The sequence below is a fragment of the Ovis aries genome, chromosome 24 (genome assembly GCF_016772045.2).
Source record: "Ovis aries strain OAR_USU_Benz2616 breed Rambouillet chromosome 24, ARS-UI_Ramb_v3.0, whole genome shotgun sequence".
NCBI classification, from domain to species: domain Eukaryota; kingdom Metazoa; phylum Chordata; class Mammalia; order Artiodactyla; family Bovidae; genus Ovis; species Ovis aries.
In genome coordinates this window covers 40,861,581-40,884,843 of record NC_056077.1, presented here as the reverse complement: position 1 = coordinate 40,884,843, position 23,263 = coordinate 40,861,581, and the positions used below count along the sequence as shown (strand labels likewise).

The following is a 23,263-nucleotide window of genomic DNA, read 5'->3' as shown; positions in this document are numbered from 1 at the left end:
GCAGCCGAAGGCCACAGCCCGAGACGCTGGACCCTGCCTGCTCCTCTCGGCCCTGTCCCTCCGGTCAGAAGCTCAGGTTCTGCAAACCAGCCTTGGTCTCCCCATGGGTCACAGCTGTGGCACCGCGGTCTGGGCCATGGCAAGAGCTCAGGGACACTCGGAACAGGGCCTGGGCGTGTGCTGGGCCTCCCTGCTACACAGGGCGCAGGCTGGAGCCACGAGCAACTCATCACTCTGGGTGACGACGCCCTCATGCCTGGCTCTGCGTGGCACGTGCTGGGCCACGGCAACACCACCCCCACCGCCGCCCCCCGCCATCACACAGCTCTGCCCGGGCACTGGTTCAGGGCGACTGCACCCCCAGGCTCCCCGGCGCTCGCCTGCCCCACACGTCCAATTCAGGGGGTGAAGACCAGCCTTCACAGCCGCCCCACCTCCATCCCAGGGCCCTGGACCCCAGACCTGCCACTCGTCTTGCTGAGGTGGGTTAACGGCTTAATTTACACCCGGACTCTTTAAGAGGCCCCCCACCTCCAGTCCACCCTCTAGTGTGCTGCTCCTGGGTGCCCCTGAGACTCTGCTTCTCCAATTGTACCATGAGGACAAAAGCAGGTGGACACACATCTGCTGACAGGCACCGGGATGGACCACGGTGCCTGGCTACAATCGCAGGAGCTGTGCTTTCTTAAAAACACAGACCTCACTGATTCCGCCCTCAGCACTGGCATGCTTTCCCCCTCCACAAAACAGAGGCCGGGCTCCCGGGGCGCATCCCGGCTCAGGGGCCTGTCCTCCGTGTGCACTCTCGGAACCTGCTCTGCGCACATCTTCTAAGGCCCTCCCGTGTGTGAGGCCTTGCCCCAGGCATCAGGAGAAGGCCGAGGTGGCCTCCGCGCTTGGAACGCCTCTCAGATCCGCTGGGCACCTACCATCGAGGTCTAAGGCGTCGAAGCCACCGCTGTCGTTGTCTTCCTCAACTGTGCTGCAAGACACAATGGGCAGGGGGAGCGGGTGGGCTCTCTCGATTGTGTGTAGGTGGTCAAGGGAGAGGGAAGCTTCTGGAATGTTCCGGCGGTGCGAGAGGCTCTGGTTCTGAGAGGGCAAGGTGGGCAGGAGAGGGGGCTCGGTGGGTGCGTGGAGGGTTCTGTGCCACGCGAGGCCTGCACGTGGCTGGGTGCACGGCCGGGAGGGCAGGGCGGCCCTGGAGCCCGCAGAGGCCTTGTTAGTGGGGATGAGGGCGACTCTGAAGGGCTGGGGAGTGCAGTGCCCGGCGGCTCCATCTGCCACACCCCACTCACTTCTCTGCCTGGACGCAGAGGGCTCAGTACCATTTATACGCGGAGGGGGCTGCCTGGTGTGACGGGCCCAGAATAGCGGAGCCTGTCAGACGGGATTGGCGGGCGTGAGGTGTGTGTTCCGGGACCCCTCACTTGCTCCCCTGGGGTTCCTGCAATGGACTAATGAGGCCCAGGCCAGGTCACCGGCCCGAGCCAAGATGGAGACACGGTCCGGCCGGCCACGCCTTGCTCTGGCCCTTCCGGGCACCACCACCAGCCTCTGACTCGGAATGTAGAACACTAAATACCCGGCTGACGAGGCACATCTGGATGCCCAGGACACAGTCAGGAAGGAGGAGAGGGTGGGGGAACGGAGGGGGCGTCCCCAGGGTCTCTCCCTCTCTGAGCAGAAAAAGCCACGCTCTGGAACCACAGGATGGAGACAGCTGATTTCTGGGTAGCAGGGGGCAAAGCAGCGTAGGTCTCATCATTTGCTGGCTGCAAGGGTGACCCTGGGGAAGCCATCTCCCTTCCTGGGGCCTCAGGTTGCTCATCTGTAAAATGGGTACCCTCCCGCCCTGGTTTCTAGCTTCCCTGGAGGGCTGCTGAGTCAGCCAGCGCCGGGAAAAAGCCCCACCAGCTCCCTCGGCCTGTCGCCCACCTCCGATGAGGCGCATCTTCTTTGTACCGTCTGACGATGGAGTCATTTCCTGGGGGCTCAGCCGTGATTGACATGATGCTGGAACGGCTCCGATGGGGCTGCTTCAAACACACACATGCCAACGCGTTACGGATGAGCTGGGTATTCATAGGCTGTGCCTCGGCAGGCATAAATATGTACACGGGGACTAAATCTAGCTCAGAGGCTACGCAGGCAGTGTGGGCCGGCAAGCCGGGTCTCAGCGGCGACCTTGGCTGCAGAAGGCTTGTGCTCAGCCTGGGGCAGGCAGAGCCACGGGGCCTGGTGTCCATCTGCGTGTCCATCTGCTCGCCGGGGGAGTGGGACAGGGGAGGCGGTAGGAATCCGATGGCGGTGCCCTGTGTGCGCCTGGCACACGCTCTGCCCCCAGGGCTGCCCGGCCGTGGGCACCTGCGCGTGCCCAGGGAGACCTCTGGGCCCAGTGGGGTGGGGGTGGGGGCCCCGGATGCCCTTGCAGACAGCGCGGCTGCTGCTGCAGGGTGACCCTGTGGGACGAGGCCCGCCGGCTCCTGGCAAGGGATGCCTGAAATAAGAGCCTTGGATTTCACCTCCCGGAGCCGCACTCAGACAGGAGTCATTCATTATCAAATCTCTGCCTCCCCTAGGGCCTGATTTTGGAAGCTGAGCTGACAAGCTTCCCAGGGCTTCCCCTCGGGGTTAGAATTTCTAATGGCAGGCCTTCTGCTGCCTGGCCCTGGGTGGGGGGCAGGGGGGCGGGGCGGGGGGTGGTGGTGACACTGCCTGGTGCGGGGACCCTGCCTGCCTCTCCCAGGTGGGCTGGAAGGAGGTGGGGGGGTGCCTGGCTGGCCCTGCCCTGCCGTGGGCGGCTCCAGCTGCTGCAGCCCCGCCGGCCACCCCACTCCGGCTGCCGGAGTCGCCAGGGGCTGAAGGGCGGTGGCGGGGTCTTCAGCTGCCTGTGCAATGCGCCACAGCCCCGTGGAGGCCCGTCTCTTCCTCCTACCGAGTGTTAAATTGGGAAAGGAAGCAGCAAGAAGCTGTAAATACATCGTGAGGCCGGGAAATGTCTTTAAATAAACACAAGGAGGCCTGGGCCGCAGGCCCGGGAGAGGCAAAGAGGCAGGGCTGGACCCACGGAGCAGTGAGGCCAGCTGGGGGCCAGGGTGGCGGGGGCTGGGGGGGCTTGGGCCATGTCCTGGGCCGGAAGGGGGGCTGCGGTGGGTGGAGCCCTCACTTACCATCTTGGGGAAGGAGTTGGTGATGGGCAGGGAGCGGGAGGAGCTGGGGCTGGCGTCCATAAGGTCCTCTTCTTGTCCCCTCCCTGTCCTCAGCGGGCCGGGCAGGGGGTGCGGGGGGAAGGTGGGGAGGAAGGAGAGGTGAGGCTCTGAGAGCTCTGCGCCCTGGGGCCGGCCCATCTGGGGGGCACGTCTTCCAGTGGGGGGTGGTAGGAGGTGGCCTCCTCACCCCTCCCCCTGGAGGAAGAGCCCGCAGCTAGGTCTGGGGTGGCCTCGTTGAGGCAGGACAACGCCCTTTGTCCTGGGGACCAAGGTGGGCATCCCCTTGGGCGCTCAGCGTGAATCAGCAGGACCTGGGGCGGAAACTTGCCTGCCCGGACACCCCGACACCAGCACAGGCCCGACTGTCCCCCTAACCAGGCCCACGGGAGCCAGGCTGTTGGGAGTCGGGGGCCGCCTTCAGCGAGGCCCCCGGGCCCCGCCCTCCTTTGGGGCTCTCCGAGGTCTTCCGCACACCCCGTCTGGCCCCCGTCTCACAGCAGGGGTGGCCCCACGCCCTGGTGTGTGTGTGTGCACGTGTGTGTACAGTCACCGCACACATGCAGCCCCATCAGTGTTCCTGCCCAGACCCCACCCCAGGCAGCTGGCAGGGCTCCGTCCCTCCTGCACCCCTTTCCTGCTTCTTGGCATGAGCACCCTGTCTGGTTCCTGCAGGCTCCTCCTGGATGGGGTCCCTACCACAGCTGGCACGACCCCCAGCTCGGGGCTCCCCTTCCCCAGCTTCCGCCAGGCCTGACCCAGCTCCACACCCCCCGGCTCCCCTCCTCTCCTCAGGGGGATGAAGTCCGTGAACCTGGGCCTGGCCACGAGCCTCTGCGGGCCCCTGGGCTCCTGGCACCGTCGGCTCTGCCCCTGGGAGGCAGGGGGTGTCTGCCTCCGGCTCCGACCCGGGGGCCGTGCCCAGCGGCCTCTGTCTCCCCCTCCCCAGCCCCTCTGTCTACACTCCCCCTCCTAGACGAGTCCTCCTCTGACTCTCCTGTAACAACTCTCGCAGCTGTCAGAGCGGCAGTCCACCTCCTCACGGACGGCCCTGCCCGAGGCCTTGAGCTCTGGAAGAGTCTACGCGGACCGCCAGCACCTGGCTCACAGTGGGTACCCGCCTCACCCGGCACGAAACCTCGCTGGCCAACCGTCACTCCAGAGTCACGCCGAGGGTGTGTGAGGGGGGAGTCTAAGGACGGTGTGTCTCAGAAAACCAGGGGCTTACAGGAGAGCTGGGGGCCTCCCACGCCTGGGACTGTGTGGGCAGGAGCAATCCTCTGGCTGACCAGCCAGCAGCACTAGGTGCCAAGTTCAGGGGCTCCAGGCGGACCCGTGGGAGGGGGCCTCAGACGTGATGTTTCCGTGGTGGGGGCTCCGGCCCCCTCCACCGACAGCGAACAGTAATGACCATCTGGACACCCCGCCACCCCGGGCCCCGGGGACCCCGAGCCTCTCGCGGGTTAACCTCGCAGGACTGATGCCCACGATGGGGAGACAGATGGACCGAGAGTCCGCGTGACAGTCAGGACAGGGATCCAGGCGTCTCGCTAACCTTGAAAGTCTGAAGCTCGCTTCAGGCTGATGGGGGACTTGGCTCTCTGCAGCTGAAAGAGACGGAGCAGAGGGAAAGGCAGACGATGCGAATCAAACCAGGCATGCGCGTCACCCGCGTGAGCGAAGACATAAACTGAGGCGAGGCCACGTCGCCCTCGTCACGCGGCCGCCAGGACCACGGGAGGCGCGGGACGCCCGTGTTCCCGGCCCCGGCTCCCCGGCCCCGAGCAGACAGCTGCTGGTTCACACACCGCCCAGGCGGGAAGCGGTGCCATGTGGCTAGGACCCTCCCACAGCCGGGAGTGCAGTGGACTGGGCGGCGCTGCGAAGCGGGCCAGAACCCGGCGCTCGGCTCGGGGGGCTTCTCAGGGAAGGGCAAGGTGCCAGCAGTGCCAGGCTGCCTTGGAGGTGCTGCTCGAGCCGCCCTGCTCCCTGGGTGTGAACTGGGCAGGGCGGAGCACAGGCGGGCCACGTGGAGATGCTCTCACTCCCTTGCTCACTCAGTCACTCCCTTGCTCGCTCACTCACTCGCTCACTCGCTCGCATTCCTTCCTTCCTCAGCTGACGGGCTGCACCGCACACAGAGCAAGGCAGGGAAGACGTGTGCTCTGCCACCAGCTGCCATCACCAGCCAGTCACGTCAATAAACTCGCGACAGGCACTCGATACCCACTTGTTGAATAAACAAGTGAATTTGGAGAGCGTGCTTATTTCACTCTCTCCCTTCTCTCTCTCAACTTCCACCACAATCGTAAGAGGAGGGAATTGGTAAAAAACAGGCAAAAAGCACAAGCTGGTGCGACTTTGGTTCCCAGGTCTGGGTGCGTCGGGGGTCTGAGACCCGCCCGCCTGCAGAGGGCCCCGGCTCCCCGCCCGCCGCGCTGTGTGCAGGCACCTGGATGCCCTTCAGGTTCATCCGGCGCTTGGGCGGGTGGTAGGGCAGGAAGTAGCGGTTGTCCTCGGGAGAGTCCTCCGAGGTGGAAGAGTCATCGGCCTCCTGACCATTGGTCCTGGGGCTGGTGTCCCCGAAGTTCTGAGAGATGATGGTCACCGGCAGGTTCCTGGGCAGACTCTGGAGACGAGGAGAGGCCGCACCCGTCACGAGCGCCCAGAGCGGCCACCGCACGGGGAGACGGCTCTGCTAACGGCGCCATCGCTCACCTCCCCCGGCGCCAGGCTTGGAGCTCCGGGCGGAGGGCGGGGGCCGCCCCTCCTTCCTGAACCTTGGGTCCACTCGAGGCCAAGCTCTGTCATCCTCGCTCCTCTCTCCTCCTCTCAAGCCCCGCCCACCTCATCACCCACCCACCAGGCCCTGGCCTTCTTTACAGCAGTGAAGGGATCGCCTCCTTGCTGGTCGCGGCCGCTGGCCCCTCGGCCACCACCAGATCCTACTCCTGTGCCTCAGCTGCAAGCGCAGGAAGTACCGATGAGTGACTGAACCACGATAAGAGGGCTACTGTCCTCAGAGAGTCGCATCCGTGATCCGAGGCTGAGCTGCCGAGTATTAAGTACCTTGAGGTTGATCCCCCAAAAGCCACGTAACACACTCAAGCCACGCTGCTCCCAAACCCAAAGCTCCTGGCCTTTCCTCCCGGCCCCAGATCCTTCACGGTCCAGGAAAAACTCCTAACCGAGCTCCTTAGCAGACAGGCCCACCCTGCTCCCTGCTGCTCCCCGCTCCTGCCCACCTCCTGCCTGTCCCTGCCGGCCACTCGAGGACGACGGAATTGCTCACTGTGGCCTGCCAACCGCAAGGCATGGGTGTCACACACCCAGGCCTCTGCTCGTGGTGTCCCTGTGGCCTGGAATACCGCCCCATCTTCCCTCATCTAGCCTGGTGACATCACAGTTGGTTCATAAATGTTTCCCAAAGGGTGCAGCCATGCCTGGCACTGTGCCACGTTTTGGACACAGAGAGGGGCCTACACAGAACTTCTCCATAATTATAAACTGTGAGAAATGCTCAAAAAGGAGACATTAACCCGGAGGCTCCTGGTTTCCACGATGGGGGCCCCCGATTGCCTAGCCGAGGAATTGACGTTTCCACCCCAGAAGGGGGACGGAACTTGGCCAGTGAAGTTCAGGGACAACATCCCCAGTGGAGGCCCCAGGCCCGCTCCTCCTGTAGGGAGTCTTTCCTGGAACCCTGACGGAATGGGGGCCTCCCCCCCTGGGCACTCACAGCACCCCTTCAACTCATCATTTACAGCATTTGTACTGAAAAGTCATGTTCCTGAATTTGCCTCCAGCATTAGACCTGAGTCCTCTGGGCAAAGGGTGAGGGGTGGAGGGTCTTATCCTGGTTCCCCGGGTCATTGGCTAGTGATGCCCTTGGGCAAGTTAGCTGCTTGTGTCCAGTTCTACCCTTGGGGAAGGGAGACAGTGATCTCACCATCCTGGAAGGGCGGTCCTGTGGGTTAAAGGAGATGCGGCACGGAAGGCAGCGGCTCAGGACCTGCAGAGCCCACAGCCCTGAGGGACAGCTCCGCCTGCGTGCATGGGCATCACTCACTTCTGAGCGCCCGGGGCCCTGCTGTGTCATGCACTTAAACTTCCCACCGAGATAAGTGATGCTTTCTTTATGGGCCCTAGTGACTAATGGGAGCCAGGCGTCTTAAACCCAATGCCCGCCCACGTGGGTTTAAGGAAACCCAGTGGGAGGCGAACCGAGAGGCAGGTGCAGTTCTAACTTGGAAGTGACTGGCCCGAGACCCCCGGCCAGCCGGCAGGTGGCCAGGCCAGGCGCCCGTCCTGCCTCGTCTAGCTTTCACACGAGCATTCACGCTCCCGTGTGCACGTGGGACTCCGCTCAGTGTCACGAGGCAGTGGGACGGGAGGGGAGTTTTGTGGGGAGAAGGGACTCATGGATACGTATGGCTGAGTCCCTTCACTGTTTACCGGAAACGATCACAGCATTGCTAACTGGCTAAACTCCAACACAAAATAAGCTAAAAAAAAAAGTGAGCGGTCTGGTCTGTTCATCACAATACAGACACCCAAGGGTTCACGGGCTCGGGCGGGCGCTCGGTGGTCGGGACGGCTGTGCTCTGCGGGGGTGGGGGGCGCGCGGGGGGGGGGGCGCGCAGGGGGGCCCGCCCCCAGCCCACCTGCTCGAGGGTGCCGCTGTCCTTGGAGAGGCGCCGCAGCTTGCTCTCCAGGTTGACGATGCAGGCCTCCCGCCGCACCAGCTCGATGCGCATCTCGTCATTCTTCTCCTCCAGCTCCCGGATCTGCTTCCGGTACTTGTCCTTTTCGATCAGGCACTGGGAGTACTGGGTCTGCGCTTCGTCCCGGGAGTGGAAGGCCTGCCCGGGAGGCGGAGGACAAGGTCGCTGGGTTCTTCCCCACCCCGCCCCCCCGATCCCCCCAAAATCAGACCCAGGACGCCTGCCCTCCCCAGCCCACGTGTCAGCCACAGCGTCTCCGGCCCTCTCCCTGAATCTGACGCTTGGGCGTTTCCACTGCTACCGTCCTCTGCACGTGTTACAGCCCCTCGTGAGTTCACCCCAGCTGTGCGCCCACTGCTGGGCTAAGAGGTCCAAGGCAGAGCCCACCCGCTACCCTACGAGGTGGTGCGGCTGTTCTATTCCCACTCCACAGACGGGAGCACTGAGGCTTCCAGGCAGGGGCAGCGTGCAGCCACACGTCTGAAGAGGGACAGGGCCTGGACCTGGCCATCCGGCTTCGAGGCCCAGGACACTGGCGTCCCATTCAGGCCCCAGCCCTGCTTTTTAAACACCAGTGACACAGCCGGGACGGGATTCATTTTTGGAAGGAAAGCAGGAAGGTGGGGTCCTAGGTGGTTCCCGCAGAGCTGACGGCGTTACCCCGACAACACCCCGCCGCCCCCATGGCCTGGAGCCTGGGCCAGCCGCCGGGTACCTGGTCCCGCTCCCGCTCCACCTCCTCGAGCTGCAGCATGACAGTGTTCATGCGGTGCTTGAACATCTCACAGTCCTTCCCCAGCGTGGAGCACTTCAGCTCCAGGTCCTCCTTCTCCTCCAGGTACTGCGAGCACAGGAGAGAGAATGCTCGCATCAAGCCAGCGACCAACCAGGCCCGACAGCTGGCTGCCAGCCGCGGCTTCCCAGGGCCGGCCTGCCCCTCCCCATGGCGCCTGGCCTTCTGAGAGTCAGCGCTCTGACGCGAAGGGACTGTGGTAAAAGGCCAGCCACCAGCTGCGACCTGAGGCAGGCCTACTATGTGCGGGGGGAGTGGGGTCAGGGTGGACACTGAGTGTGCCCTCCCGTGGCCGCAGCGGTCAGCCAGGGGGCAAGGCCAGTGCCACGCGGACACTTAGAACGGTCCACCAGTGACGGCAGGGTGCTGACACACAGGGACTCACACCAGGACGCAGACTTGGTCCTGGGAGAGAGTGGGGGCCCAGAGGCTCCACAGACAGCCCCGGACACCTAGCCCCGGGCCCCCGCCGGGCGGCAGCCCCGGCCGTCCGAGGCCCACCTTGTCCCTCAGCTCCTCCGCCTGGCGGACCTCCTCCTGCAGGTTGTAGATCTTGTTGACGAGCTCCTGCCGGTCCTCCAGGGCCTCCTTGCGGTCGTGCTCCAGGATGTCCAGGATGGCCTTGTCGGAGTCTGGCAGGCTGCGCTTCCCAGCCTGGGCGGGTGGGGGGGTGGTGTGTGTGTGGGGAAAAGTTTAACGGGGCTGGGGGTGCGGGGCAGGGAGCAAGGAGGCCCAGGAAGGCGGCAGACAGAAGCGCCAGCGACAGACATGCAGTGAGCGGAAGGCTTTGTGCCAGAGAAGCAGGGGCAAGAGTCGCTGTCTCTTGGGGCCCTTAAGCGGCTTATTACTTATGAATTTTATCACCTGGAAAGAAGCATAAAACCCACTTCTGCTCAGAAACATCCCGATGCCTACTGTTCTGCCCTGGCTCTTATCAGAGCCCAGAGAGGCAGCTGTGCAGCTTCTCCGCACATTTCACAGGTGACAACAAAGACGGGGCTGAGCTGCCTTGCAGATGCCTCCCCTGAAACATCAATTAATCTGCTCTGATTAAACCGGGACCCAGTCTCTGCTCTGAACCAGGGCCTTCCACACCAGGCGGCAATGATCCTGGGGGGCACCATTCTTTCTGGGGGAGGGCGCGGGTGCCCTCCTTCCTCCCCTGCACATGGATCTGCGGATGTTTTGCCTCTGTACCCACAGATGACTCTGTGATGATAAAGAAGGGGAGGCCCTCGAAGCTTTAACAAATCCCTCACAGCTGAGAGCTGAGTTTCTTGGAATCTTTAAGGCAAGAAGCTTTTCCCCGAAGTACTTTCCTCATAGTGCCCAGTACACTGATTTTCGTGAAATGGTTCAACCAAGGAAACAACGTCACAAGCGTTACCTCACGTGATGTCTGAGAAGTGGGTGGTGCGGTCACCCCTGCCGACAGAGGAGGAACCAAGGTGCCCAAGGATGATGACGTGAGCTCCCTGTGGTCCCGCGGCCGGCAAGGGGCGCCCTGGCAGGCGTGCGGCCCCCGCCCTCACCTGGATGATGGACTGCAGCTCCTGGATCTTGGTCTTCAGCATCTCGTTCTCCCGCTCCAGCTCCAGGACCTGCTCCTTCTTGGGCCGGTTCTCAATGTCGTTCTTCAGTTTCAGCGACTGGTTCCTCTCCAGCTTGCATTCCTCCTCCATCTTGTTCAGCCGATGCTTTAGCTGGTCTATCTGAAACATCCCCGGGGGGCCAAGGGGAGAGCGAGGTTGCAGGGGAACATTCAGAGAAGGGACTGCCTCCCCACAGCTTGCTGGACTTCTGGCAGGAGCCGTGTTCTGCCCCTCTCTCCTCCTCCAGCTGGTGGCCAGAAGATCTGAAAGGTTCTCCTTCAGTGAAACGACCACTCCCTCCTTGCTGAGGAAGAGGTCCTGGTCTGTTAGTTCAGAACAGTGCTTGGGCAGCTTTGGTCCTCAGAAAACCTCCTCGGGCAATCTTCATGCAGGTGGAACAGGTTACAGGTTAGGATGAGAGGTTCCCAAGCTGGTGTTTCCCTGAGGCACCCTTTCCATTTTAAAGGTCTTTTCTGATAGGTTTCTAACTCTGATCCTCAAAAGACAAGATTCCTGAAGAACCCTAGTGTTTCAGAAGGGGGCAGAGATGGAGGGGAGGGGAATTCGGGCTCTATCTTGACTTCACGCCCCAGCACAGCTCTGCCTGCATGTGATTTGGCCTCGTGGGTTTCATCCAAGATTTTATTTGAAAAAATGGCACCACTGTAAAAGAACAGCTTGAGACTCATTGGACTGCAGGTTGGCAGGATGTTTGGCCTAAAGGACCTGCCCAGACTTAGTGTAAGAAAGACAGCCTTCCTGGAGGAGGCAGTTACTATTCTTGGGACTTTGACAACTGGCGATGTGCTGAGCTTCACCCTCAAGAAGTGCGTGTCAGGAACTGGGGCCAGGAGAAGACTTAAACCCCTGTGACTGTGTTTGTTTGCTTCCCCAAAGGGATCATCGTTGGCCGAACACCTAGTAAGAAGACTGCTTTTACATGCAACAAGGAAGAGATCTCCAAGGGGCGAGTGTCCTTTCTCAGTTCTAGGCTTTTGGGGAGAACACCTCTAGAAATCCAGCAGGTAGAGGGTGGTGGCTTTAGCCAGGAGGGGACCCCAGCTGCACCCCTGTGGCCTGAGAAATGGCCTAGGACTCAGCAGGCCAGATATTCTTTCAACCAAAGAGAAAAGTTCTTTTAAGTTCTGAGATGCTTTCTCGCCATTCCTCTATAATCAGGAAAACATAAAAACAGTCCTAAGAGAGAGCAAGTTTTAAATCTCGACCACATCCTCAAATCCTAGATAAAAACAACATGGAAACCTTTCCTCCTGGTCATGCAAAAAATAAAATAAAAAATCCTCACCATCTTGGAAGATGAACCTAAGTGGCCCTGTTCTAGGTCCATTCGAGTAGACACGAAGTGGGTACTACTGGGTCAGCCATTTTGACAAAGACTTATATTTCAGTACTGAGCAATCCTAGGGCGTAGGTTTTATCTTCATTTTCATGAAACTGCCATGTACAAATGCGGAAACTAAGGCGAAGAACCAATCAAGCGGTAAAGCCAGAAGCAGGTCTGGCACTCGAATCCGAAGGACCCACATGCCGATGCTCTTTGCCTGCTATGCCGCTGACTCAGTTACCCTGAACTCCAGTGGACTCTTTACTGATCTGTCTGCTTCAACTAAACTGTAAGGGACCTGGGCAGAAATCAGGTTATTTATCCCTATGTCCCTCACAGTGCTTAGCACCGTGCCTTACACACGGCAGGTGCTTAATAAATATGCCAAGAGTCTATTTTCCGCCCAGCAGACAGAGCGATCCTTCTAGATATAAATCAGTTGTCACTCCCAGCTCTCAATCCTTCAGTGGCTTCCATCACCCCTGGAATAAATTCTAAAGTTCTTACCAAGCGCCCATGGTCTGGACCCTTGCCATCTCTTCAAGCTGCTTGCTCATCTGGCTCGAGCCTTGCGGCTCTCCTGCTGTTTCTCAAAAATACCAAGCATGCACCTACCTGGGGTCTTTGCACTCACTCTCTACTCCCCGCTCCCCAGACTTTCATGACTGATTCCCTCCCTTTCCTCAGATCTCTGCTCCTGTGTCCCCTTCTCAGGTACGTGTCCTGACCATCCTATTTAAAATAGGATTCCCTCACTTACTATCCCCAAATTCTTCTCTCCTTCTTTTTAATAGCACTGATTACTACCAGGTATTGATGTATTTGTTTTCTGATTAGAATGTGAGCTCCCTGACAGCAGGGCTTTGGTCCTGAGTTATGTATTCCTGGAAAAGAGCCTGGTAGCAAGGCAGTGCACAATAAATTAAAGGAATGAATGAGTTAAGCCAATTCCCTTCTCCGTCTCCCTTTTGGAGGTAAACTTATTAACAACGTCCATCACTTGGCTACTGGGTCGTTCACTGATATTCCACTGTGTCACGCCTAGCTATGCAGAGATACAGCTGTGAAGGGGAGAGCCCTCGCCTCAAGGACCTCGCGACTCCAGAGGACAGGTGCTGTGCTCGTTTCCTTGATGATTTCCTCAGGGCCACTGAGGTGGGCAGATCCCTGGGTCCGCCACCTTCCCCCCAGTGTGATTCAGGGCACGTGCGCAGCATGTCTGGTACACGCACCTGGTGGGTCCGGGTTCTGGAGCAAGAGGGAAGCCCCACCGGACCCAGGCGTGCACGTCTGCACACGTGCATGCTTGCGCATGCGCACAGTGGCTCCACGGGCTCTGGAGCAGGAAGTCCCAGCCAGCAGGTCCGCCTGGGAATGTGCAGACACGCGCGTGGACGCGGGGCGCGGCTAAACTGTCCGCGCTGAGCCTCGCTGGGTAGGCACGCGCACGCCCACAGCGGCCTTCGGGCTCCCTCGCCCGGGCAGGCGTTACGCCGTGCACTGGCCAGCCTGGTGGTCTTCGCGGAGGGCTTCACCTGCGCTCAGTGGGCCCCGGGGGTCCCGCCGCGCGCCCCTCACCTCGAGCTGCAGGTCTCGGCTCCGCATGACCGCCATGTTTTTCTCCTCGCTGAGCTGGGCGTAGCGCATGGCCAGGTTGTAGTTGTCGTCCTTGACCTTGACCAGCTCGTCGTTGTAGCTGTCCCGCTCCTCCTTCATCTTGTAGTACCGCTCCTGGAAGGTCAGCAGCTCCACCCGCGTCAGCGTCAGCTGCTTCTTCTCGTCCTCCAGCTGCCGCGACTTGGCCAGCAGCTCGCACCGCTGCAGGTCCTTGGCCTTCATCTGCTGCTGCAGCTTGATGACCTCGTTCATGAGGAAATGCGTGAGGCCCTCGTGGCCCTCCTCCACTGTGGAGAGGGGCACTCAGTCAGGCCTGAGGACTGGGGAGGGCGAGAAGGGGTTCCAGGTGTGGGGCCGCGGTCATAAGTACACCCATTTACTCCCTAATGTTCTGCTGAGCGTTTACTACCCACTGGGCACTGGGGATTCAGGGTGAGTCAGACAGCCTTGGTCCCGGGAGAGCTTATGTCTGGTAAGGGAGATAGATGTTAAAAAAAAGCAAATGATCACAAACAAATATAACTACAGATTGAGAGGGTTTCACAAAGTATAGGGGTCCATGAGAGTGTGTAACAGGGGGACCAGACCAGTGGAATGGACCGAAGTGTTAGAGAACGCTCTTGATGGACCAGCTGAAGTCTTGAGGAGAGAAAGCACATTCTGGGAAGGCTGGACAACATTGCCAAGGTCCTAAGGGAAGGCAGGAGGGGCCTGGTACATTTCAGAAACTGAAGGAAGACCCCAGTGGCTGGAGCTTAGAGACAGAAAGGCAGAAAAGTTGAGACTGGGCGTATCATCAGGGGCTGGGCCATGCAGGGTCCTTGTGGGCTGCACCTGGGTCTTTAAATGGAAACACTGGAAAGCCACTGAACAGTTTTAAGTGGGGGAGGGCAACATGGGGAGTAGAGAAATCACTGGAGCAGCGCAGGAATGGATATAAAGGGTTGATAAGGTTTGTAAGGGTCTTGACTAGGGTAGTGGTGTATATGGAGAAAAGGCTGACTCGAGAATATTTGGGAAGGAGAATTAAGACAAGAAGAGCATGGGCTCTGGTCCACGCGATGCTGGCAAGAAAGCAGACCAGGTAAGGGCAAGATCCAGAGGGGAGTGTTAGTTTCTCTCCACCCACCAACATTCCTGGGGGGAAGCTCAGCGAACACCCACTCCTCTGGGCTCCTGATTCAGTTTGTCCCGCTGTCACCTACCTTTCATCATCGGGCAGAAATAAGTGGTTGACAGTTCACAAGTGCCACCAGGGCACCATCCTGATATCACAGCGTCATAACCTGCCAACTGTCCCACCACTGGACACACACACACACACACACCCCTCCTACCACAGGTGGGATGCTGATGGCAAAGCCACTTACCCACAATGGTGGAGAACCTCCGAGTAGGTTCTTTCCCAGTCACCAGTTTGTATAATTCTGGGTAGTAAAATTCCAAGCTCTCCAAGAAAACCACATAGCCCCTTTGCCCCTTGGTATGTAGAATGTCCAACAGTCGACCTAGAGTAAAGATCAGATCACTTAGAGGGAAGAGTACATGTCTGATTGGGTGCAAGTCTCCAGACCCAGTCTTAAACTGGCTCATATCCATCAGTACACTCTTAAGAAGATGCTCTCCACCTCCCGTCACTTCGAGTTATATCTTACAGTCCAGACAACGTAAAGCAAAAGTGTGAGGCCCTCAGCAGGGGTTCAAGGTTAGTTTCCTTTCTCCAGAGCTTTCCAGGCACCAGTGGTAAAGAATCCAACCTGCCAATGCAGGAGACATAAGAGACGCGAGTGTGAAACCTGGGTCGGGAAGATCCCCTGGAGGAGGAAATGGCAACCCACTCCAGTGTTCTCTGGAGAATCTCATGGATAGGCGAGCCTGGTGGGCTATGTTCCACGGGATCCCAAAGAGTCAGACATGACTGGAGCAACTTAGCATGCAAGTAAGCAGGTGCAGTGTGCAAAGCAGCTAATTCTGAGCCCCCTGGTGGTTCAGACAGTAAAGAATCCGCCTGCAACGCAAGATACCCAGGTTGAATCCCTGGGTGGGGAAGATCCCCTGGAGAAGGGAATGGCAACCCACTCCAGGATTCTTGCCTGGAGAATTCCATGGAGCCTGGTGGGCTACAGTCCATGGGGTCACAAAGAGTCGGACATGACTGAGCGACTAACACTTACCTTTCTACAAGGAGTCAGTAGAACCAGAATAAATGGGATTGCAGCCATAGGAACCAGCGGTTTTAAAGAGCTTCCCAACTGACTGGGGCTAAAATCAACCACACAGGTAACAGCTCATCTATGGCAGGAGGAGGATGGACGTGCAGCAGCAATTACAGAGTAATCTATGGCTCTCTGGGATTCAGACCTGGAAGACCAGTATTTGGATGGGGACCCAGGAAAAGTCATAGAGAGCAGGGCAGCTCCATGTTCTTCAACGGGATTATCACGTAGTCTGGAAACATCTTTAAGTGTAATTTCCTTGCCAGTTTTCACTGTTTATCCTACTGGTTCCACTTTCTGTTTCCATTTCTTGACCCTTCCTTAGACATTTTATTTTCAGTTATTTCTTCCTCTGAGGTCCTAAAACTCTACACTTCCCGTAGGATAGACTCAATATATAAACTTCATCTTGTGTCAACTGACTGTTCGTCAGACTCCGGTACTCTTGCCTGGAAAATCCCATGGACGGAGGAGCCTGGTGGGCTGCAGTCCATGGGGTCACTAAGAGTCGGACACGACTGAGCGACTTCACTTTTACTTTTCACTTTCATGCCCTGGAGAAGGAAATGGCAACCCACTCCAGTGTTCTTGCCTGGAGAATCCCAGGGACAGAGGAGCCTGGTGGAAGGCTGTCTATGGGGTCGCACAGAGTCGGACACGACTGAAGTGACTCAGCAGCAGCAGCAGGGCTACCTGGAGCACTGTGTTGAGAGGGGTTCTCAAGTCACATCCAAGCTCAGCAGGAAAGCACGCTGTAATTAGTGATGTCTGTCATATAAGCAAAAGAGAATCACAGCCTACAAGCTACTCACTGCCCATCATACTGTGGGCAAGTGAGTTTCAAGCCCCTTAAACTGGGAACCACAGAAAAAAATGTATTTTACATTGTGACTACATGCTTATACACAAAGACGTATTTTGTTACAAACAGATATGTGTATACACACACGTATGTATATAAAGCAGAACAATGTTTACAAACCGCACTTATTTTACCTTTAATGAATGTGATAAAGTGTCATGGACCCCTAGGCAGTCTGGAAAAGCCTATGGACTCTTTATCAAAATACTATTTTTAAACTGATAAAATATATTGGATTACAAAGGGAATCAATTATAAGAAGATACAGTTAACAAATATTAAATTTGCAGTTAAATAACCCAATGTCTCGGAAGGTCTAATAACTGCAATAATTTCAAGGGAGAGATGAGTATAAATGGTATTTTGGAATATCTCTAATAGCTGAAATGTGATAAGCTATGTGGAATGCTTACTGTTGACAAGGTCACCAGTATTGCTGATCACGGTGGTCTATTGCTGGGCTATGCTCATAACTGGAGGGAATGCTAAGTCTTGGCGTGAAAGTGAAAGTGAAGTCGCTCAGTCGTCTCCGACTCTTTGCGACCCCATGGACTGTAGCCTACCAGGCTCCTCCCTCCATGGGATTCTCCAGGCAAGAGTACTGGAGTGGGTTGCTATTTTCCTTCTCCAGGGGATCTTCCCCACCCAGGGATCGAACCCAGGTCTCCCGCATTCCAGGCGGATGCTTTAACTTCTAAGCCACCAGGGAAGCCTTGGCATAGGTTAGCAAAATAAGGAGGCACCATCTCCATACCCCTATCCAAGTTCAAAGATCCGCTCTGCACACGGACAGCTGGGTGGGGGACCAGGGGTGGCCAGAAGTGTGTGGACTCCAGTTAAGAAACCCCTGAGTGAGGGAAACTTCACGTTGCTGCTGCTCGCTGGAGAGAGCCTGCCAGGGTTACCTGCCCGGTTGATCTTGGACGGCAGCATGGGCGCGTTGAGCACCTCGTCCTCGTCTTGCTCGTCGATGACCTTGCACTGGCGCAGGTAGGGCGTGAGCTTGGCGGGGTTGATGTAGCGGCTGAGCATGTGCCGGTTGCACTCCACATTTTCCCACAGGGCGTCCTCCTCGTCCTTCAGCGTCTCCACGTAGTCGTCCATCTCGGGCGCTCCTCCTTCCAGACACAAACCCCAACACGGTTAATCAAAGAGCCTCACCGGGCGAGCTCGGTCACCTCTGGGGAGATCGGGATCTACCGTCAAAGAAGGCAGAGAAAAGTATATACAGAATTTTACCTTTGATCGAAGAAAGAAAGGCCTGTGAATACAGACAGTATAATTCTTTATGTGCTAAACATAAACAATGGATGAATAAGTCATAAAATAAAAAATTATAGAAAGGGAAACTTTTGCAGTTGGTGTATATCCTTTCCATCCAAGTTTTTATATCTTACTAAGAATTTATCTTTCGGAAAACAATATACGCTATACTTTTTGTTTTACAGTTTCACATAAACGGTGTCATACTCTATGCTTTCCTGTTTCCTTTTTTCGACTTGCCTTTTTCCTTTATGCATTTATTGAGATTTACCTAGGTTGACACGTACAGACCTAATTCATTCATTTTTAAAAACAGCTTTGTTGAGATACAATTCATGTACCATATAATTCACCTTTTAAAAGTGTACAATTCAATGCTTTTTAGTATATTCCCAGAACACAATTCATTTTAGAAAATATTTATCACCCCCGAAAGAAACTTCCTACCAAGGGTAGCAGTCACTCTCCACTTCCCTCCAAGACCACCCCTCCCCAGCCTTAGGCACTCACTCAGCTGCTGTCTCTGCAAACTTGCTTCTTCTGGCCAATTCACTTGAACGGGATCATACACTATATGGTCTTTTCTGACTGGCTCCTTTTCAAGGTTCATTCATGCTGTATGTAGCAGGCTTCAGTACTGCTTTTTACTGAGGAATACTTTTTCATTGTTTGGCCACATCGCACCTTGTTTATCCACCCGTTGATGAGTACTCGGGCTGTCTGGTTATCATGAATTGTGCTACTGTGAAGACTCACACTCAAGTCTTTTTTGTAGATGTGTTTTTATTTCCCTTGGGCAGATAGGCAGAAGTAGAATTGATGAGCCATATGGTAACTCTATTTTAACATTTTGAGGAACTGCTAAACGGATTCTCAAAGTGGCTGCACCATATTATATTCCTGCTCGCAATGTATACAGTTCACATTTATCCACATTCTTGTCAACACTTGTTACTGTCCATCTTTTTTTTTTTTTTTTTTTACGATAGCCGTCTGAACAGGCGGGAAGTGGTGTTTCATTGTGGCTTTGATTTCTCTAAAGACTAACGGCTGAACATCTTATGTGCATATCAGTCACTTGTGGATCAAGAAATGTCTGTTCAAATTCTTTGCCCATTTTTGAACAGCATTGTTTTTATTATGGAACTTCTTTATGTGTTCTGGATACAAGTCAGATATGATTTGCAGATATTTCCTCCTATCCTGTCAGTTATCCTTTCATTTTCTTAAAGGTATTATTTGTAGCATAAAAGCTTTTAATTCTGATGTAGTCCGACTTCTTTTTTCACTTCTGGTTTTGGTGTGTATCTAGGAAACCACTGCTTACTTAATTCAAAATTATAAAGACTTACTTCTATTTACTTTTCTAACAGTTTTATACTTTTAACTCACATTTAGGCTTATGATGCACTTTTAAATTAATTTTTTGGGTATGGTGTGAGGTATGGGTCCAACTGTTTTTCACATGTGGATATTCAGTTGTCCTGGGGCTTCCTTGATGGCTCAATGGGTAAAGAATCTACCGGCCAATGCAGGAGACACAGGAGACATGGGTTTGATCCCTGGGTCAGGAAGATTCCTTGGAGGAGGAAATGGCAGCCCACTCTTGCCTGGAAAATCCCATGGACAGAGGAGCCTGGCAGGCTACAGTCCAAAGGGTCACAAAGATTCGGACATGACTGAGTGACTGACCCGAGCTTGCACTCGCGCGTGCACACACACACACACACATTCAGTTGTTTCAACATAGTTTGTTGAAAAGATTCTTCTTTCCCCATTGACTGGTCCTAGCACCTTTGTCAAAAATCAATTAACCATAAAAGTTTAAGTGTTTATTTCTGGACTGTCAATTCTATTCCACTGATCTGTCTCCATGACTGTAGATGGATAGCGAAGTTTTAAAACTGGGAAGTGTGAGTCTTCCAATCTTGTTCTTCCCATTTCAGACTGTTTTGTCTATTCAGGGCCCTTGGCAATTCCATGTGAATTTCAGGACTCAGCTTGCCAATACTTGCAAAACAAACAAAAAATCTGGGATTTTGACAGTGAATCCACTGAATATGTAGATGAATTTGAACAGCAATACTATCTAACAGTTACATGCTATGCTTCGAGAATATGGCTTCCCAGGTGGTGCTAGTGGTAAAGAACCCAGCTGCTAGTGCTGGGGAGGTAAGAGACGCCGGTTCAGTCCCAGGTCAGGAAGATCCCCTAGAGAAGGGAATGGCGACTCACTCCAGTATCCTTGCCTGGAGAACACCATGGACAGAGGAGCCTGGTGGGCTACAGTCCATGGGGTCGCAAAGAGAGTATGGACTGTGTTTCCACGAATTCAGGCCTCAAACTTCTCTCAGCAATGCACTGTAGCTTCCAGTGTGCACTTTTGCTAAATTTATTCCTGTGTTTTATGGATGCCTTTGCTTTTCTGCACCCCCCACCCCTGCCAATTTCCCAGGCTAGAACTTCTAACACAGTGTTACATGGAAGTGGCAAGAATGGACATCCTTGTCTTGTTCTTGGCCACAGGGGAAAAGCATCCAGTCTCTCACCATTAAGTACAATGTCACCGGGTTCAGTGCGGGTGTGTTTCAGACATACTTGATCAGGCTGAGGAAACTCCCTGAATATTTCTGTTGCAAAAAGGATGCTTGATTTGGTCAAATGCTTTCTCTGCATCCATTGAGATTACCATATAGTTTTTAGTTTTGATTCTATTAATATATTACATTAACTGATTTTCAGGCATTAAACAGACCTTGCATTCTTGCTGTAAATCCCAGGTAGTTACAGATTTGTTGGATTTGGTTTGCTAGTATGTTTTTGAGCCTTCTGGTGTCCATAGCTATGAGAGATTCGTTGGTACTGTTCTTTCCTCAAGATGTCCAGCTGGTTTTGCCATCAGGATAATGTTTACCTCATGGAGCAAACTGGCAAGTGTTCCTTCCTCTTCTACTGTTTGGGAAGGTTAATGAAGAACAGGCATACTTTTGTCTTTGTTTGGTGGAGGCTTTTCTTGGTGGGTAGGTTTTCGATTACTATTTCTTTACTTGCTGTAGGTTTGCTCATATTTCCTGTTTTTCTTGAGTCAGTTTCAATAGCTTGTGTCTTTCTAGGAATCTGTCCATCTCATGTAAGGAACCAAATTTATTGGAAACAACGTTCATATTTTTCTTTTATTTTTATTTTGCCTCATTTCTTTAACCAGGTTAGTAGCAGTGTCCTTTCTCTTATTCCTGATCTAGTAATTTGGATCATCTCTCTTTTTCTCTTGGTCAGTCTAGCTCAGGGTTTGTTGATATTTCAAAGAAGAGCTTTTGGTTTCACTGATTTTCTCTATTGCTTTTCCGTTCTCTAGCTCATTTATTTTTGTCCTGATATGTGTGACTTCCTTCCTTCTGTTTGCTTCAGGTTCACTTCGCTCTTCTTTTTCTAGTTTCACAAAGTGGAAGGCCAGGTTACTGATTTGAGATCTTTAGAAAATACTAACATGTATAGCTATAAATTTCCCTCTGATGCTGCTTTAGTGACACCAGTTAAGTTGCCATATGCTCCATTTCCATTTGCCTCCAAGTAAAATGGGAAAACCCAAACGAACCTTGTGGCCAGCCCAGTGCCTTTGGATGTAAGGTTTTTCTCCTGCAGATGGTATATAAGAGATCTTATTGTTTTAATCTAATCTGACAATCCCTTAATTTCTATTGGTTTATTCATTTTAACTGCTGTATATATTATTCCATTGCCAGAATATACCACAATTTATGTCTTCATTTCTCTAAAATGGATGTTTAATTCCCCCCCCCAATTTTTTACTTGAATATTTAACATTATTTGTAGTTGGAAAAAATGCAAGCAATCCAGACATTCTTCAGTAGATATTCTATGATCCTTTTGCATTATGGAATGACATTTGAACATATGTGGTAACATAAAAAGATTCCAAGACATTGTTTTTTAAAAAGTAAATACATGCATATACTCATACATGTGGTATAATTTAAAATGGATTTGGGGACTTCCTTGGTAGTCCAGTGGTTAAGAATCTGCCTGCCAATGCAGGAGATGTAGGTTTGATCCCTGGTCTGGGAAGATTCCACATGCCAAAGGACAACTAAGCCTGTGCCCCACACTCCTGAGGACCACAGCCTAGAGCCCGTGCTCTACAACAAGAGCAGTCACCGCGATGAGACGCCTGCGCGCTGAGACCAGAGAGGAGGCCCTGCTGGCCGCAGCTAGAGAAAGCCCGCACAGAGCAGGGAAGACCCAGTGCAGCCGAAATTAATAAGTAAATAAAATTGAAAACAAACATATATATATATATTTGGTCTTTGTCCCTGGTTCTGGGCAAGGAGCTCCAGGATTCTCAGAGGGATATCCCTCGGAGGAATAGAGTATTTTTTGGATGGTAATAAGATGACTCTTGGGTAAGGGGACCCAGGAGCTTCAGGATGGGAACTGAAAAACCAAGCGATTATAAGGTTATAACTTTCCAGGGAGAGAGGCTAGAGACTGAGTCCAGTCACCATTCCGAGAATGAGTTAATCAATCATAGTTACATAATAACACTTGATAAAAATCCCTGCACAAGGGACACAAAGAGCTTCCAAGTTTCTGAACTCAAGCCCCTGCTGGCACGGGCGCCATCTCAACGCCAGGGAACAGACGCCTCTGCGTCCAGGGGCTCCTCGCGGGTGCTTTCATTTGTGTTCTTGACAATAAACTGTCGTAATAAGTACAGTGTTTTCCCGGGTTCTGTGGGTCATGCCAGCAAACACAGCACCTGGCCAGGAGCCTCCGGAGACCCTGACTCTGGTCTTCGGAGCCAGAGTGCAGGCGGCCCGGGGCGGGGCCGGTGTCCGAGGTGGGGCAGGCGTGGGGGCCGAGCCTTGGGCCTGTGGCGGCCTGGCTGCCTCTGGGCAGTCAAGTGTTGGAACTGAACTGAACTTGTGGAAAATATGACACGTGCTTGGTGTCGGGAAAACCCCACACATTTGGTGTCAGGAAAATAACACAATGCAGTGTAAAGTCACTCATGTAAGGCTGTTCCTGCTGCTACTAAGTCACTTCAGTCGTGTCCGACTCTGTGTGACCCCATAGACGGCAGCCCACCAGGCTCCCCCTGGGATTCTCCAGGCAAGAACTGGAGTGGGTTGCCATTTCCTTCTCCAATGTATGAAAGTGAAAAGCAAAAGGGAAGTCGCTCAGTCGTGTCTGACTCTTCGCGACCTCATGGACTGCAGCCTACCAGGCTCCTCCATCCATGGGATTTTCCAGGCAAGAATATTGGAGTGGGGTGCCATCGCCTCATGTAAGGCAACACCTGTAATTACACAGGTAGGGCTGTGTGTGTGTGTGTGTGTGTGTGTGTGTGTGTGAAAGAGGAGAAGGCCAGAGAGAAACAGGGGGACGGGCGGGGAGCAGAAGGGGAAGGAGGGAGGGGGAGGTTTGAGAGGCTCTGATTACAATGATCCTGCCTAAGAAGCGGGATGAATTCTGAGGTCACTGGGCAGGACAACTTGGATGTTATCAGTACTATTTACAACACACACGTTTCATCGAATTACTTGTATAGTTTGTAAAAAGAAAAAAAGAATCAATAACAGAGATGATAGCGAGTCTAGGGCAACAGAGACAGCACTATCTAA

General features: G+C 54.4%; 1 protein-coding gene across 7 annotated transcripts in view; it reads right to left on the bottom strand.

Annotated features, from left to right (window-relative positions):
• CARD11 (caspase recruitment domain family member 11) overlaps positions 1-23,263 on the bottom strand; it is a 104,543-nt gene that overhangs the window by 13,039 nt on the left and 68,241 nt on the right. For 5 of the 7 annotated variants that reach the window (XM_042240527.2, XM_042240531.2, XM_042240529.1 and 2 more), the window contains 12 exons: positions 17,264-17,476; positions 14,651-14,788; positions 13,242-13,567; positions 10,259-10,438; positions 9,228-9,380; positions 8,649-8,774; positions 7,874-8,071; positions 5,662-5,838; positions 4,765-4,816; positions 3,174-3,256; positions 1,939-2,039; positions 930-982 (listed from right to left, as the gene is read on the bottom strand). In XM_042240527.2, coding sequence (XP_042096461.1) covers positions 930-982; positions 1,939-2,039; positions 3,174-3,256; positions 4,765-4,816; positions 5,662-5,838; positions 7,874-8,071; positions 8,649-8,774; positions 9,228-9,380; positions 10,259-10,438; positions 13,242-13,567; positions 14,651-14,788; positions 17,264-17,476 — 1,800 coding nt within the window. Of the gene's footprint in view, positions 1-929; positions 983-1,938; positions 2,040-3,173; positions 3,257-4,764; positions 4,817-5,661; positions 5,839-7,873; positions 8,072-8,648; positions 8,775-9,227; positions 9,381-10,258; positions 10,439-13,241; positions 13,568-14,650; positions 14,789-17,263; positions 17,555-23,263 lie in introns of all 7 variants that reach the window. The other 2 variants (XM_042240528.2, XM_060406077.1) reach the window with 2 other exon arrangements.